We start from the raw sequence: 16,517 nt of genomic DNA on the forward strand, positions 1-16,517 counted from the left end.
GAATCCTATCGTTGTATCTTCTGGTAATTACATTAAATTTTTTTCCAATCTATTCAAATAAATATGACCTACATGTAGACAATTTATTGCTTCTCATAAAAAGGTGTACAAACCATTGCAATCGTCACAAATCTTTATCTCTTCGTTGATACCAGAACATGGGTTTCCACCAAACACTGGTGCAGGACTTGAACATGTCCTGGTGCGTTTGCTTTCCCCGAGGCAAGCAAAAGTGCATGGGCCATATTCCGACCACTGTGACCACTGGCCATGCACTGGGGGCATTGCTAAAATTGAAAGAATGATGAAGAATTAATAGAGAGTAGAAACATCAACCTGACCATGTTTTGTAAACTCCATAGAAATATGATTTTAGATGTCCCTTAATTAATAGGAACACGGGTTCCCTTGACGTTCCCAAGCGCATAACATCATTATAGGTTATGATTAGAATGGAACCCCACTCCAAAATAAGGTGAGACACTTCTTAAGACATATACAGGTGTAGCATGTGGCGACGTTACGTGGCAAAGTGCTAACCCATATTCGCAGATAAAGAACACTCTGTTTAGGCAGCGAATAACTGCTGGGTTAGGCTGGTGACACCACAGGCGCCCCAAGCTCAGTGTGAACAATTTTTTTCATTCCCCTGGGTCTTCCGACGCGAACGTTTTCTCTCAGATGCTAATAATAAAATCTCACCGGCTTCAGTAAGTCCAGCCACAAAATATTCGTAGAACAATATCCTACGCGAACAAAGTTTATTTACATGTCAATATCTATTCCTTGGAAACTTGAGTCAATGCAGTCATGCCGGGAGACCCAGGGGAATTAAAAAAAAATTGCGCTTGATAAACGACGGGAACAAATTTTATTTGCATAATTAAAGTTAATTTCTTGAAGGCTTGATAAATACAGTTACGAACGCGAACAGACTACTTCGTACAAAATCCTATAACTAATAAAAGCGGCATGAACGCGCAAAAGTTTGTTTACTACGGCTTTCATTCTCGCATCTTTCAGTGCTTTCCGGCTTCGCGAATGTGTTTTAACTTTGTCAACGAAGGAGGCGAGACTGTGATTGGACGACTGAGTCAATGCAGTCATGCCAGTAGACGCAGGGGAACAAACTATATTCTGCCACCCCGGTAAGGATCAGTTTGTTATCAACGGTCGAGGCCGTGGCCACTTTTGTGCTAAAGCACCGCCTTTGTATGCTGTTTTGTTGCAATATTCACCGCCTGACGTTGCTCGCAGGACTGCTATTGCGTTGATAGTGGGTTAAAATTGTCAATTGATTCTGATGTGAAATTGAGACAGTGGGAATATTTTATCAAGGAATATTTGACTCAAATTGGTGGCACCTGAGAATTTAATCTCCAACTCTGGGATTTTATTGTAACCGTTGACAACCACGAAATTGTGAAATGGCTCAAGTCGCGTCGGATCTGGAAAATAACCACACAGGAAGGAAGCTATCCACGATAAAAATGAGGCTAGGCTTTTTAATTGAGATATTTTTTTTCATATAATTATCTTCTTAAGCTCTTTATCGGGATTCGCGATTCTCATACCAATCCATATATTTTTGTCGCCCATGCTCACACTGAGCTTGAGGCGCTTGTGGTGACACTATATTGAAAGCTTTAGTAACATAGTTTGGTACATTATGTACACAAAACTAAGTGTCTCACCTTATTTTGGAGAATCAGTTCTGCACGATCACAAAATAAAATTGCAACTCACTGGAATGCCCTATTTACAAGGAGAGAGCAGGGTAACCCTACTTCTAGGGTTACCGTAGTAGAAGGGTCAAAGATAGCCCGCGTTTACAAGAAAAAATTGACAGGTGGGGTAACCCCATCACCCGGGAAAACTCTAAATGACCTTGGTAACCGCACCCGGCTAGAGACCAACAAAACGTTGTACCGGGTAGCTGAGTTATCCCTAGCAGAACGTTGACAAGGCAGGTAGGTTTACCCTGGTGCTAGCGGAACCCAAGCGCTCAGACAGGGTTACCCTAGCATCAGGGTAACCCTATCTGCCTTGTAAACATATTGCTCAAAAATAGAAGAAATGTGCGACTGCTAGGGCAACCCTCCTGCTGGGGTAACCCTGGCACTAGGGTAACCCTCCGTCCTTGTAAACTGGGTTTAAGTTGAACGTCGTTTTTACATTCTTGTGATCGATTTTGCCTCAGAAATGTCTTTCAGAGTTTAAGAAAGTGGCTTCACTTGCAATTTAAGAATATTTTCACTTAAGCGCAACTAGTTAATTAGCTTCATTTGCTTTTGCTAGGTATTGATAGTTCCAAGCTTAGTTGTTTTTCGTGATCTTTTTCTGTGTCCAAAACACACTTGATCAAATCCCCCGGTTTTTTTTTTACCCTGCCCTACTGTCGGCATCCTCACAAACTATGTAATTACCAGTTTGACAGCTTTCTACGCCAACTCGCATACAGAGGTCACCCGTCATCGGTTCTATCGGATTGAATCTAACATAACGAGCTTGAATTGGAATTGTGAGGTTCTGGTCCGTGATTATTGTTCCATTCTGAAAAGGCCCTCGGAATTGCTTTGAAATAAAGGAACACGGTGCTCGTCAATAAACAAAACTGATGAAATACATGATTGAAGGATAGCTAAAAGTAACAAACTAGTTTTATCCTCTTCTCTATCCTGCCTAGCAAGCGTTTCCGTGCGGGGAACTTGGAAGGGCTATTTTATGTTTTGGCCTCGCGAAAAATGGGGCGAGGCATTGGTTTTCTGCGCTTGCCCTGTTCTTGCGCGGCCAGAAAAATGTATTCGCTTCTCGTCTGTAGGAAACGTTTGCTACGCAGGCTGCCTCGTCTCGCTTCTACTGAATTTGCTAAGTACGTTCTTTGCTTCCTGGCAAATCGTGATCAAGATGGAGATAGAATGCAAAAAATGAAACAATCCACCGTCCGGAAGTAGAGATATAAACGAATAAAGTTGCAAAATGAGGAAAAATGAGGGGGTTAAAAGATCAGCATTAGGGCCGATTTACACGGTACGATTTTGTCACAACGGCTTACGACAGGCCCACGACATGATTTACGATTGTTGTGTGCGTCAGAAAAAAATGTCGTAGCATTTTAAAACATGTTTTAAAACGCTGCGACAATCGTAAATCACGTCGTGGGCCTATCGTAAGTCGTTGTCGCATGCGACAAAATCGTATCGTGTATATCGGACCTTACGCAACAGGACGGTAAAATGATGAAAACGTATCGCGCGAGACTGTGCATTCCCAATATCACGCGACATTTTTTCGTCATTTTGCCGTCCTGAGTCTTCCAGCCGTCCTGTTGCGTAAGCTCCTGATTAACGTATGCGTCACCCGCTCATTTGAGTCCTTGCGCGAGTGGAGCTACAGGCCAACACAAACGGATTTAAGTGGCCATTAAATCGTTTGTGTAGAATTTTCGTGGTTTTCGTGAATAGGATATGTCTATTTATATTCCATATACATAGGAATTAGAAGAAAGGTGAGGGGAATTAGAGGTATTTGTTTATTTCTGGTGACCCATTTGAATCATGAGCTGACGCGAGCATTTAACGATTTTTTTGTACGTCAGAAAAATGTCAGAGCATTTTAAAACATGTTTTAAAACGCTGCGACAATCGTAAGTCATGTCGTAGGCCTGTCGCGAGCTTGTCGCAAGCGACAAAAATTGGCCCTAAGGACGTTCGCGGCCATTGCTACCGTTGCATTCTTACAGCGCACGCAAATTCACATGCCAAGTCATGCATCGAGCGCGCGCGCTAAGTACTAAAATGGACAATGATAGGGCAGATGTTCATTGCTATAGCTTTGCTTGGATTTAACGATCTTGAATGTTCGGTGACCTCTACTTTTCTTTTCAGAAACAGATTTTATTTACAGATATCTCTATATTGTTAAAAAAGGAACAAAAAAGTCAATGTGAGAAGTTAAAAAAAATTCAAGATTTCTGTCCTCGAGACATGGAATCCTGCCATCTTGCAGCTGCAAGGCGCATGAAACTATGGTCGCTAAATGGGGACTTGTTCTTTAAAGAACCTCAACAGTTAAATAAATTCACTTGATGGGTCCACTTAAACAACGTTTGGTAGAGAACATTGCACTTCAAAGATGTAATTGCAATGTTCTTGGGCTAATAGACACTGTGGCCTTATTCGCTACAGAAGCCGGATTTTTTCAGATTTAGGGAGTTCTTCCGGGCAAGTTCCCTCCAAAAAGAAGTCGGTGTCCCCCCCCCCTTTTTTTTTCATTTTTTTTTTCATTTCTGATATCACTAACTCATCATCTTTCAATAGTAAAATTTGCAGAAAAAAATAAATGTTAGAAAATTTTCGCGCGAACGTCCTTAAGCCTCTTTTGCATGTAGTTTTAAACAAAAGAAAATGTGCCTGCAGGCTCAACTCCAATAAGGTCCATTGCAGAAAACTGAAGAACATTTGAAAAATACTTACATAGGGCATCCCGTTTGAGCCAAGGATATGGGAGAAACTCACACCGTCGATACTTGTTAATGCTAGGTATGCAGACACTGATATTTTTGATTCGGGCCTTCCTTGAACCAGAAGCCGGTCAAAGAATGCAACGAAACCTGCAACATGTAACTGAGGTTAATTGAAAGATTTATCATCCAATACCAACATGTCCCTTATGTTTCAACGCTGCTTGAGCGCTCTTCAGGAATAAATGAGTTTCGTTTGCACTGAATTATCCTCACCCGTGGTGCTATGAGACAAAGTTAATAAGCCAAGATCAAAATATGAACTTTTCAGGTAATTATTCAGAGTTGTTTAAAGGTCACAGCCTTACCCAAATCTACCGTGAGAGACTGGTTTAAAGAAATAAATTCCGAACACCAGTAGTCCTCAGAATCTATTGCTGCGAAATCAGGTCCTTCGTTACTGGACGATGCAGAGAACTTCGCATTGGTGGGAGTAAGCAGATTGACACAGCCAGGAGCTGCACCTGAAGTAAAAGAAACGAAACACTATTATAAACAATACTGACTACCTTGATAGAATAAAAGAACCAATAGCCAACTCTGCAAAATAATGAAAAAGAAGATACTACACTGCTAGTCAAAGAAACTCGATCTCAATCGTTGAGGTTTCGAGCTCGAGTCGAGTTTTGAGACGTTGGAGGCTTTCCGAGAATTTGTCGAGTAGAGAAGTGCGAGACTCCTAGTGGCGAGAACAAAGGACTTCTCGCTCGATTAGTTTTTTACTCAGTTTTTACACCTCTTGAAGTTTATCTTACACATGAAATCTCAACCAGTCCATTCGTTTAACATGCGGCTGCAGGGTACAGCGGGAAGGGAAAATTTAAGTTGAAAAGTGTAACGGAGAAAACAAAAATAATATGTTGAAGTATTCAGTTGCATACCGTACGTGTAATAACACTACTCTTTGTGTTAAAACAGAGTGGAACAAAATTTTAACAATTCCCATTCATTTCGCTTTTCTTTGGGCTGCAGTTATCTGCATTAAAACTGAGTTTAAGGAGAAGGGCAAAAGCGCTCCATTGAGAAAACCCTTTTGCTTGAAACAAGAAGTTATCTCAGCCTATTAGCTCAGGGCGCGAGGGACGAGCAGGCAATTGAATGAGGCGATGAGAAGTCAAATCAAATACAATAATTAAAGTGCCCCTGTGACCAAAAAATCAATTCATATTTTTCTTTGGATTTCAAAACTATGTTAACAAAACACTAAGTGACCCACGTTTTAAGCCTTGATTTCAAAAAGACACCTCTTTATTTTAACTGTAATTTTTCTATTTAATGGTCCGCCATTACTAACATTATGTTCTTGAGAGAGCTGGATCGAGGAGAAAATGACTTCAAAGGCTCACTAGTTTAAGAATCCAATACGTGTGTACGCTGCAGAATTAATATGCAGCACAGGGGTTTTGGGCTTTCAGACTTTTAGACTCACGCTTTGCATATATAATAAGCTGCGTTCACACGCTGAAATTTTAAGCTAGTTAGCCTCTGACGTCACTTTTCCCTGGATCCAACCGTCTGAGGTCCAATCGGTCAGTTTTGAACGTGAGTAATGGCGGACCGTGAAATCCAAAACTTACACTTAAAGTAAACGGCCTTTGGATAAAAATCAAAGCTCAACATTTTTCCAGTCAGGTGTTAAGCAAACACACTTTCAAAATCTGAAGGAAAAAAGGAAGTGGTTTTTTTGATCACAGGGGCACTTTAAGCTGATCGAAAAGACCTGCCGGACAGCAATCCACAACTGCAAGTTTACCTCCAATCAGTGGAAAGAAACACAAAATATAGCCACCGTACCCTAAATAAAGTGGTTGATGTCAAGAGCTCACTTAAAATTAAATCTGTTTCACTTTAAAAATTCAAGTAACTGTTATGTTATGAAATTTCCTAAGTAATTGTTTTGTTGTCATGACGAATCTCTCAAAATCAACGCGATAATTCAGAAGCATACTTTTGTATTACTGTTGTCTTTCGTTTAAATTATTGTCTTGATGCACGTATAAATTGATTTGGGCTTAAATAATCCCTTTTACTCTGCTTTTAGAGTAAAAATCCGTCGAGGAACAGCTCAACATCTAAGTTGTATTTGTATGTATTACAATTATGGCGCAAAATATATCTGACAAGAAACTGCCTTGTGCAGGTTGGATAGCTATTGTTTGAATTGGCCAGGGATTGTCGTAACTGCATTATCTCATGCTCCATTTTACATTCAAAAAATGAGCTGAATAATGCACACATTTTGATTGACTTTTAAAGAACTTTTAGTTCTTTATTACATAAAACAAATGAACGCGTCTGTTCAGCAATAGATCACAGAAGACGTCAAAATGTGATAAGAATATCAGTGACGTTTTTGTTCTCACCGCATTTTGACGTCATCTTTGGTGCATTTGCTACTTCCCACATCCCATAATGCAATTCGTTTTGGGGTTTACTTTACATTAAAAAAACAATACAAGTTATTTACTCTTAGCTTGGGACTGTATCATGCTTCAGTGGAACTGAATATCCATTGTTTTAAATCAAAGAACCCCCCAAAATGAACTGTACTGTAAGATTGGTGAAAATGGCGAATTCTTAAACAGACGTACAGTTTCATGGAGCCCATTTGTTACTAAAATGATACAGAAGCTGGAAAATAATATTTACGAATCAGACTTGAGACATCTCATTAATGAAATGTAGATCACTTGGATATATATTTTCCTACGACTTTTAAGACTAACTTTGATAACTCAACAGAAAATTCTGAACCGCCCCTAAAAATAATACGGAGTTTAAGCAAAGACGACGGCTACGGCAACAAAAACGTCAGTCCAAAATATAACTTAGCGTTATCGCAAGCATTTCGCGATTATTCCGTCTTGTTCACTCTGTGCAATACAGGCAACTATCCTGTAACTGAATGGGTGCAAACGGTTTTAAAGTCAAAACAGAAAATTACTGTTTCATTGTTATATGCTTGCGTTGTCGTCAAAACCTAAAATTTGGCGATTTCACGTTGTTGATTTGTGGAGTAAGGCAGTCAGAATGCACGGAAATTCGTGCAGCACGAGTATTTTCCCATTTTTAACCAATAATATTCTTGCTTCGTGGCGTTGCCATAGCAGTAGCCGTCGTTTTTAATTAAACTCCCTAATGAAATAAGAGCGAAGGGTAGATTCGAACCTGCGACACGTGCGCTTCGCGCTTCCGTTTGGAGCACATTCGTACACCAATTCGACCGCCCAAACGAAACCCGAACATGATTTAAGAACCCATTGATCGAATGACCCAGTGAGCACCTGAAGGCCCCTCTATATATTCCTCATTGAGACTTCGTCATCAATGAAGTAAAAAAGGCGCAAAGTCCCTCTCTTTTAGAGACCCCAAACGTAGTAAGTGATCGAAGGAATGACTTTTCAGTATAGAACTCTTTAAAGAGTTGTGAAAAATTATTACAGTTACTTTAGAAGGAGATTTTTGTTGTACCCTCTTGTAAAGGTCAGAAGGTTTTTTCTCCTGTAGTGTTGGCTGCATGTATCAGTTGTTTCCTTCAGGAAGTGGGTTTCTTGGTGCCATTTGAGGCCTTTTTCACAAGTATTATTTCATTTGAAATATTTCGTTGATCGTTGATGTCAATTGCATGTGCGCATTTACGTACAGAAATCGGTCTATGTAAATACCACATTCCTCTTTTCGCTGTCATTTTCAGTCCCTGGAGCCGTTGTAAAACGTTAACACACACGAATCTGACCTCTATTCCACTGATAGGTTTCAGAACTGAGACCAAGGAAAGTTGGAATTGGTCATTTTCTGCTGAGCATGTAGAAATTGTTTTTCGTTAGGCCAAGGTCGACGACGGAACTACAAACTTGTGGCCTGGTTTTTTTTCGGGATCTATAATTATTGCCTAACTATAAATGTGGAAACCGAAAGTTTAAAGGTAGCTCGGCGATCATTTCCTTGAAAAGTGCCGCATCAGCGTTTGCTAACTCTATTGCAGCCAAGTTCGTTACCCTAAACCAGTAGTTTTTCCCCATTTACTATTTGGCTGTTTTCTAGTTCTATTCTAGCTTTTCCAGTGTAATAAAGTTGGATTTCTAAATGACTTCAAAACGCCGGGTATTGTTCTCTTTGACAACATATATAACGGCTGTGACGTCGGTGTAACTCACCAATACGAATTATACAACTTTTTCTCTGAGGAGACCACTGAATTTGAGTCGAAATACTTCAATATCATTATATAATTCAGTCACAAGACCTCTTGCCATCATTAGTTATTTCCTCAATGCATTTTCGGTTCCCATGAAGCTCCGGAAGGCCATTCCTTACATAATACAGGCTGTCTGCTATTCTTGCATTTATACAAAAATGATTCTCATTGAATGGTAATTGAATAAAAGGCGTCTAACCCTCGTCTCCCACTTCTCTTAAAAAGGGAAATAACATGAAACCCACTTGTTTTCATTTTAATTTTTTTCGCGTCATTTTAGTCAAAGTTCAAAAGCAATTAACTCCTAAATTGATAGAATTCCATTTTTTCTCTGTATTCCATGTGCGGTTTTCGCTACCGAGAGTAATATTGCGACCAAAATATGTTTCGGTACTGCTGCGGTAAATTGGGCTTGTCAGTCAATCAAGACTTGAGTGCAAACTGAAGCTCTTTGCTTGCATGTTTTTTTGTTCACCGTGGCCCACAGAAGGCTTTTCTTGGCCACACCGGGTTGGTGTTAGCGTGTGTCTCCTTGCTTCTATCGTTGCTTTTTTTGTGTTTTATCAATACAAACTTGTGCCTGAAAATTTTCGGGCATACCTCTCTGCGGCTGACACTCATCTCTAAGATGTTATGAGAGAAGTTGCTCTTGCAAAAAGAAATGTCATGATATATTCCACTCATGAAGGCGATGAATATTAGCTTAGAAGTTTAATATTGCAACATGCTTGCCAAAGCGTTCAAAGAATGCGACATAGTCGCGCTTAAAGGCCATGTTTCGGAGAAACATAGATGCCAGTTGCAAAAAAAAAGCACTGTTATTCCGATTTATTAATCTTTGGAATTCTCTATGAAATCACATACGTACATCGTGAATATTTCACAATTTTCGTTTTCATGTGCTTCAAGGTGACCAATATCTTGGAAAAATTATCAAACATTTACTGTTTCTAAGAAAACTTAGATTAACCCATGTTTAGCTGGCATTAAGACTTAAATGTACTTCATAGACATTTCAATTAGTGGACAAGAGCAGTCGAAACCTTGTCACTTGTCACTGAATTTAGACGCCCATATCTAGTTCCTCCTTGAAATAAACTATGCTGTATTGATTAGCAAATTATTCTCGCAAAAACTACTCAGTTAATACACCAGAGTTGTTTTTAATGGATTTTCCTTTTCAAAGGTCAATAGATGATTGTCTAAGAGAAAGGAAACGATAAAATGCAGAGGAAATTTAATAAGTACTAGACGAAAAACAAAACTTGAGAAAAAGTATTAAAAGTCTCCGTCCACACTATTAAGTATTCATATAAATACTCCATCGAAGGTGTTTCGGCAAAGTGTTTACGCAATTCGTCTTTGAAAGACGTTTAAAAAATACAACGGCAAGCAGACGCAGTTCGTTAAATATGAAAAAAAAAAAAAAAAACGGCTTCAAGACCATGCATTTTTCGTTCTCTGAGGGAGGCGCGAATTGATCAGTGCTCCTTTGAGACTAGCAAAAAGGATTGGTGAAAAGGAACTGGAATAAGCAAGAACAAAAAAAGAAAAGGAAATATTTTGGTCATGTTTAGCTGATGAAACTTATAAGGGACTCGAGATACAAGAAAGTGAAGAAATCCCAATAAAGATAAATACTGAAACACTCGGTATGCTTTAGCGAAGGACGCGCAGTATTGCGGTTATTTGTCGAGAACTGCTTAATGCGTAGTTCCCAGTAACTTAATACTTGCAGGATTGGAGAGAGAAAATCGTTTTTCAATCGAAACATTATTATATAGTAGGGGAGAGTTTTCTCTCTTTTGTATGACTCAGAGGAGAACAATTTTGACAAAAACCAGTCTTCGATATCAGCTTCTTCGAATTAAAATCAAGTCGTCTTCTTGACAGTATTATTAAGTTATTTGAGATAGAAAAGGTATTACAGTACTTAGTTGTGTAAATTTCTTTCCTTAGCAGGAAGTTAAAAAAAGTGGCTAAAGGTTAATGCTAAAAGATTCCTACCTCCGTAAGAGTAAACGGTTCCTCCCGCTTGTAAAGACAGAGACAAAACTAGGACGATCGCTGTAAGCAATTCCCGGTAAGGGAAGGCCATTTTTGATTTGGTTGAGCGTTTTTTGCGGTAAATGGCCGGGCAACTCTTGGAACATCGACAATGATCTCACTCTTTTTGTTTTCGTATGGAAGTTCACACGGCGCTTAAACTCTTAAATGTGACATCATTAAGCCATTCTTTTGTTTTATCGCTGGCGACTGCCCATGCCCTTTTTTGAGAATGGATTTTGAATGACGTTAACAACGCGACGTCACGTTTGAAACCGGTCCAAAATCGGTATCGACTGCAAAACTTCGAAAAGCGTCAGCCACGTGACCTTTAATACGACAAATTGCGTAAGAAATAACTTGAAAGATTTGTATCTCCTAGTACAATTTTTCACGCAGGTTTTTACCGAGACCAATGAAGTTCTTGAGAGTATAAAACGATTTTCCCTTTCTCAATTTAATGGTTCGTGATCTCTATTGTTTTTCAATTCGCTCGTTTACGGATAATTATCTTGTAATTCAAACAATGATTTCAACATAATTACCGTTTCCTTTCAGACAGAAAAAAAGAGAAAAGAACAGTTAAAATATCAAAAGTACAATCTAAGTTCAAATTTTAATTCGTTTCCCAAGCAGTTCGATACGATTTTCGTTTTTCTGATGAATTACTGTGGCCAATTTCATAACGAAGATATTTAGACTTCCACTCGGTTAGGAAAGGCGTTCACAAGAATACAGTTCCGAGAAGATGTTCCAATATCGTTCAATATCACCCATAAAGTTCTCGTGGGAAAGATACTCGATAGCATTGTTCAGTGTGTTCCGTTTCAATAATACTTTTTGTCTGTGAGCCCCAGTTAAGCTGTTGGTCGCTTCGAGAAACCTCGTGGGAAACTTTGGCGCATCGTATTTTTATGTTGCAATAACATTTTCACAGACGATCGACCTTCAAGAGTGTTTTGAGGCAAACTTATGCTATGGGTCTTTTGCATAATAGATTTTCGGTATCTTTTGAATGGTACGTGAGTTGTAAAATGCATCGACAGCCTAATCAATGACGGACTTCCTGAGCTTGCCATAATATTAAAGCCACTGCACAATTCATAGACTTAGAACTCTTTAAAAGAGTTTAATTAATAATTTCATACTCGTGCTTTTTTTAGAATAAACTTTAAAACGATCTGAAACTGAATCAACAAAGTAATCAAATGGTATCATGATTTCCCAGTTGTCTTTTTAGACAAGTGTGTAATCAGTAGATCCAATGATCGATTTAGCCATTGTCGGCTGTTACTAGAATATAACTTTTTTGAGTTCCGCCTAGTACACTTCACAAAGATATTTACAAAATCTCCATGACTTGGAGGTTAAGTTTAGAATTGAACTTTCACTTCAATAGAGAACGTGATCTCTTGATAGTTGTTCAAGTAGTTAGTCTGAAACATGGAATGACGACCTCAATGTTTCAATATCAATTTTAACGCCCGTCGAATTTTGATTGCTTGACATTCAAATAAATTAGCCACGGAAAGGTATTTGTGATTTTTCTAGCCTTAGTTCTATTTTAATCATTACATAACATTGTCCCCGCGCTTAAGCCGCCAAACCGCCCAACGCAATCATAGGGGAAAGGCCGATGCATTTAAAGTTAACTGACATTAAATAATTACCACTTTGTCCAGACACTTAAAAAAGTTGTTGAGCGTCCACTTGCTAGGACAAATAAAAGATTTTGCGAAAACTTTACTTGCTTTTTGAGGCTTTAGAAATAATCTCGGCGATGTCTCTCGTTTTGCGAGGATTTCTCAATAGGAGTGAGAAGAAATCTGGTTTTTAATGGAATTAAAACGGGAAATGATATGGTGTGCAGTCAAAGCAAATTGAAGCAAGCAGTCTTTTAGCCCCATCCGGTGATAAAACTGCGCAAGGGGTCTGTGGTTAAAACTTTGCTAAGATTGATTCATACTAAAATTATTAGCCAATACCTCTTCCTCTATATTGTTTATTATTATTATGTTTAAGGCGACAAGAATGGGTCATCGCTTATAGCTTACATGGCATAAAAACTCTTAAGTCTAGATATCTAGTATTATGTTTTAAACCGAGGCGAAAAAAAACTATCAGCCTACGGAATTGTGCTAAGTGCATTGCCAGTAGAAAAAGGATTGGATTATTCATCTGCTTCCATGCCTATTGAGGAGTATCTAAAAGAGCATAATTTAGATCTAGAGCAACATACAAGAGAAGCAATTATGCGGTAACTTATCGACCGTCTATACTAGAATCTTCCGAGGTGCGTATTTGAAGACGAAGCTTCATATATAACAAATTGTTGTAACACTGACGCTGTAGTTTCAGCAAGCAGGGATGTGGATCGAGTTTGGTCACGTCATCATCGTGAATGGAAACGCGTCAGTTCAAGTTTGCTTGATGCATCTTCAAAATAAGTTCTTGCTTAGTTTGAAGAAAGATAAATTCGATAAAAGAAAGCTCTATAGTTGCAGACCTTGCAGAAGCAACATTTCTAAATCCGCCTTCTTGACGTTTTAAAACGCGTGAGAGAGGCACCGCGAATAACGGCGTGTTCTTAGACACGATTATCGGGAAAGCGACAAGCACAACGCCGTCAGGGTATCGTACACGGCATAACAAGGCGGAGTAAACGGAAGTGGACGATTGTGCAAGCAAACTGCTGCAGCAGACACGTAAACATTTTCGCTAATTGTTATTAATTTTTTCAATATTTCAGAAAATTAATGACTCAAAGAAAACCAAAAGAAAGATCAAACGACGACGTTATACCATCTCCGGATAGCTAGTGCAAACGACTTGGCTTAAATTACCAATTATAATTCATAAAAGAGCATTTCTCGTCGACGAATGGAAGTCGAAAAAAAGAAGTGATGTACCAATAGTTTTGCTATTATTAGCTCAGTGGTATTTAATTTTTTTCCCTTTTTCCGGAACTTAAGTCACTCCCAAGGATAGATGTATCTAGAACAAAAAAAAAATGGTAACCTCCAAATATTGTCTATTTTCCGTTTACTTTTAAAAGCAAATTAAATACCACAAAACTGAAGTCAGTCCGCTTATCTAAAATCCTATGGTATCCATGCTAACTAAGAATTTGACATTTTAATAAACTTTCATAACATACTTTCGAAAGTGCTTTTTTGTTTGTAGACAAATTCAAACTCTGGACTGAAAAAGACCGATATCGCAGATAATTGTTTAGTAACGAGCTCAAGCTACCATTTAGAATGGAAACATCTTTAAGAAATGGTACCGAAAACTCAGTATAAATATAGATGGTTTTGTTAGTTGCAGAACCAAGGTCACCTTTTTGCCAAAAGAGGTGCTAGTATTTACTAGTGGGATGTTCAGCTTACACATTCGTAGCGTCTCTAACTTAATTTCCAGTTTTTATGCACAACCTAATTCGATTAAAATCTTCTACTTAATTGAAAGTCATTGTCAGGGTACTTATGCGCGCGACGCCTCCCAACTCTTCCAGAAAGGTAGTCATCAGTCATCCGGTACGCTATCTTCAAAAACCTCAACTTCAAGCTCCTCTTATAGTGCTACGTACCACCACAAAGTCTAGTGTTAGGCCGCGGAACCCAGCTAATAACCTGACTTTAAGTCGATTATACACAATTGTGTCCTGATTCACTCATGAGGCAAGATGTGGCCAATATGCTGGCAGAGACGAATGCCCCGTTTTCTTTTGAGTTCAGTGATTTAAAGCATCCACATGAACATGTCGAAGCCATTGCAGTGTTCTAAGCTAATTGAAAGCTGCAGAGACTTATTTCTCAATGAAACAACTACTAGAGCTTTTATCAAAAATCTATCAGGACACTCGTGGGATCGTAGGACACTCGTCTAATGAAAGTGAGGGCTTTTCCAAAGGTCGTTTGGATGACCATGAATATAGCGACGATCTGCAGTAAACCAGCCTCGGAGTTTCCTAATGTTTTTAAGACTTTTGGCCTCAGCATTATCATTACCATTCGCTGTAGACTTCGCCTTGACATGATGCTGATAAAATTCGCATTAGCCTCCACTTCTCCGTCAGTTAACGTGGACAAAGCAAGGAAAAGTTAAAATAAGAAAAATAATTAACTTCCTCCAAACTGTGAAATGACTATAGTTAGCTTTGAATTCCTCCAGTTTGCATGGCTATAGGGAAACGTAGTGTCTTATTTCTCGGCAGCATTGCAAACAGCATTAACTGATGAATGTTCAACTTTCTCAGTTGGGCGCCTAGTTATTCCTTGGACGTCGTTTACTTTTTCCTTCTCAGTTGCTTTTTGATCCCAGCATGAATACATAATGTGCAGTTATTTAAAAAATATATATATAAACAAAAAAGACACAAAATAGGGCATTTTGGAGTTCATGTCTGCCTCCGCTTCAAAGAAATGGTAATGAGTTCTACTTTACATACAAATGAAAACCAAGTTTCAAGAGAAAATCTTCCCACCTCGACTCGCTTTGAAGATGAGGCACACATGAACTCTGAAATGACCTATATATTGGTTGATTTATGCATTACAAACTAACTAATGAAGAGCTTAAGAACATTCTCGTGCGGCATTTGTCACGCACACAAGGGAAAAACCATTCCGTATGAGTTAAATAGGCTCTAGAGGTAGAATAATCTAGATTATATTCCCTTCAGCATTTGAACAATGTCTTCTTTTAGCGGCCTCTCGTTAAGTTCTAGTACCTGAAATAAATTTCAAGTACATCATAATCTAATATTGGGGCCAAAAGGTTTGGGCCACGAAACCACAACTCACGAAAAGTAAGTTTTGCCCCACCGTGGCCAGAGTTCTCCCCATCGATGTCCCGCTGACATGGACCTCAAAGCACAGTAGGCCTCGAATGGATCGTGAATAAGATCAATTCTTACATTCCATTTCAGACCGGTTTTGTCGTCACAGTTAACCTTGGATTTCTAGCAAACAAAACGAAATAATTGAATATAACTGGACACATTTTAGAGAAATCGAAGTTTGCACACTAGCCTTGCATATTTCCTCCAAGACTGAGAGAATAAGAGATTTTTTGCAAGCGCAACTGAACGTTTGGAAAACAATTGAAAGTGTACGTATGGTCATTCTGTTTCTCTTTTGAACTCCACCCACAACTCCTTAAATACCAAAAAAGGAAGGATACCTCAAAGGAAGGATTTTGATACTCTTCTATTAGAGAATCAAGAAGTCTAAGAACAAGGAAATGGTATGGTTATAGATGTGTACCTCTGTTTTGCTTTGGTCAAGATTAAACACTGTATAGCGGTCATTTGCGAGCTAAAAAACACTGTTGAAAAACGGAAGACTTCTTATTGATGATAAACAAAACGTTGTCGAAATTATTGTTTCAGCTGTCATCTACAGATGAAATTGTTTTAAAAAAATGCGCTATTTTGAGCGGGCAATTATTGCCATTATTGTAATGTCGGCCTTTCTACTAATACTACACTGAGTCGTCTCACAGCTAGAAGCAGTATCACCTCTCACTTAATTTAGCATTTCTCAAAATACCGTCTAGGTTCCAAATGTTACTTGTGTCCTCTATCACCGAGTGCACATAGGCAGTAATATTGATGTAATTATATTTAACTTATGTTCTTCGGGAGGACTTCCAATCTTGCTTGCCCACTACAGTCACGGATGAATTAGATGTTAGCACCGGAAACGACCACCATGTATATGCGTACACACCGGTGTAAAACTAGAATCG

General features: G+C 38.8%; 1 protein-coding gene across 2 annotated transcripts in view; it reads right to left on the minus strand.

Moving 5' to 3' along the window:
- LOC138010857 (coadhesin-like) overlaps positions 1–11,000 on the minus strand; it is a 42,810-nt gene extending 31,810 nt beyond the window's left edge. Inside the window, exons 1-5 of one of the 2 annotated variants that reach the window (XM_068857884.1) lie at positions 10,728–11,000; positions 4,831–4,986; positions 4,476–4,612; positions 2,427–2,574; positions 114–287 (exon numbers count right to left, since the gene is read on the minus strand). In XM_068857884.1, the coding sequence (XP_068713985.1) occupies positions 114–287; positions 2,427–2,574; positions 4,476–4,612; positions 4,831–4,986; positions 10,728–10,818 (706 nt within the window). In that variant the 5' untranslated portion in view covers positions 10,819–11,000. The remainder of the gene's footprint in view (positions 1–113; positions 288–2,426; positions 2,575–4,475; positions 4,613–4,830; positions 4,987–10,727) is intronic. The other variant, XM_068857885.1, reaches the window with a different exon arrangement.
- Between the last annotated feature and the right edge of the window lie 5,517 nt (positions 11,001–16,517).

Source organism: Montipora foliosa, chromosome 7 (genome assembly GCF_036669935.1).
Source record: "Montipora foliosa isolate CH-2021 chromosome 7, ASM3666993v2, whole genome shotgun sequence".
NCBI classification, from domain to species: domain Eukaryota; kingdom Metazoa; phylum Cnidaria; class Anthozoa; order Scleractinia; family Acroporidae; genus Montipora; species Montipora foliosa.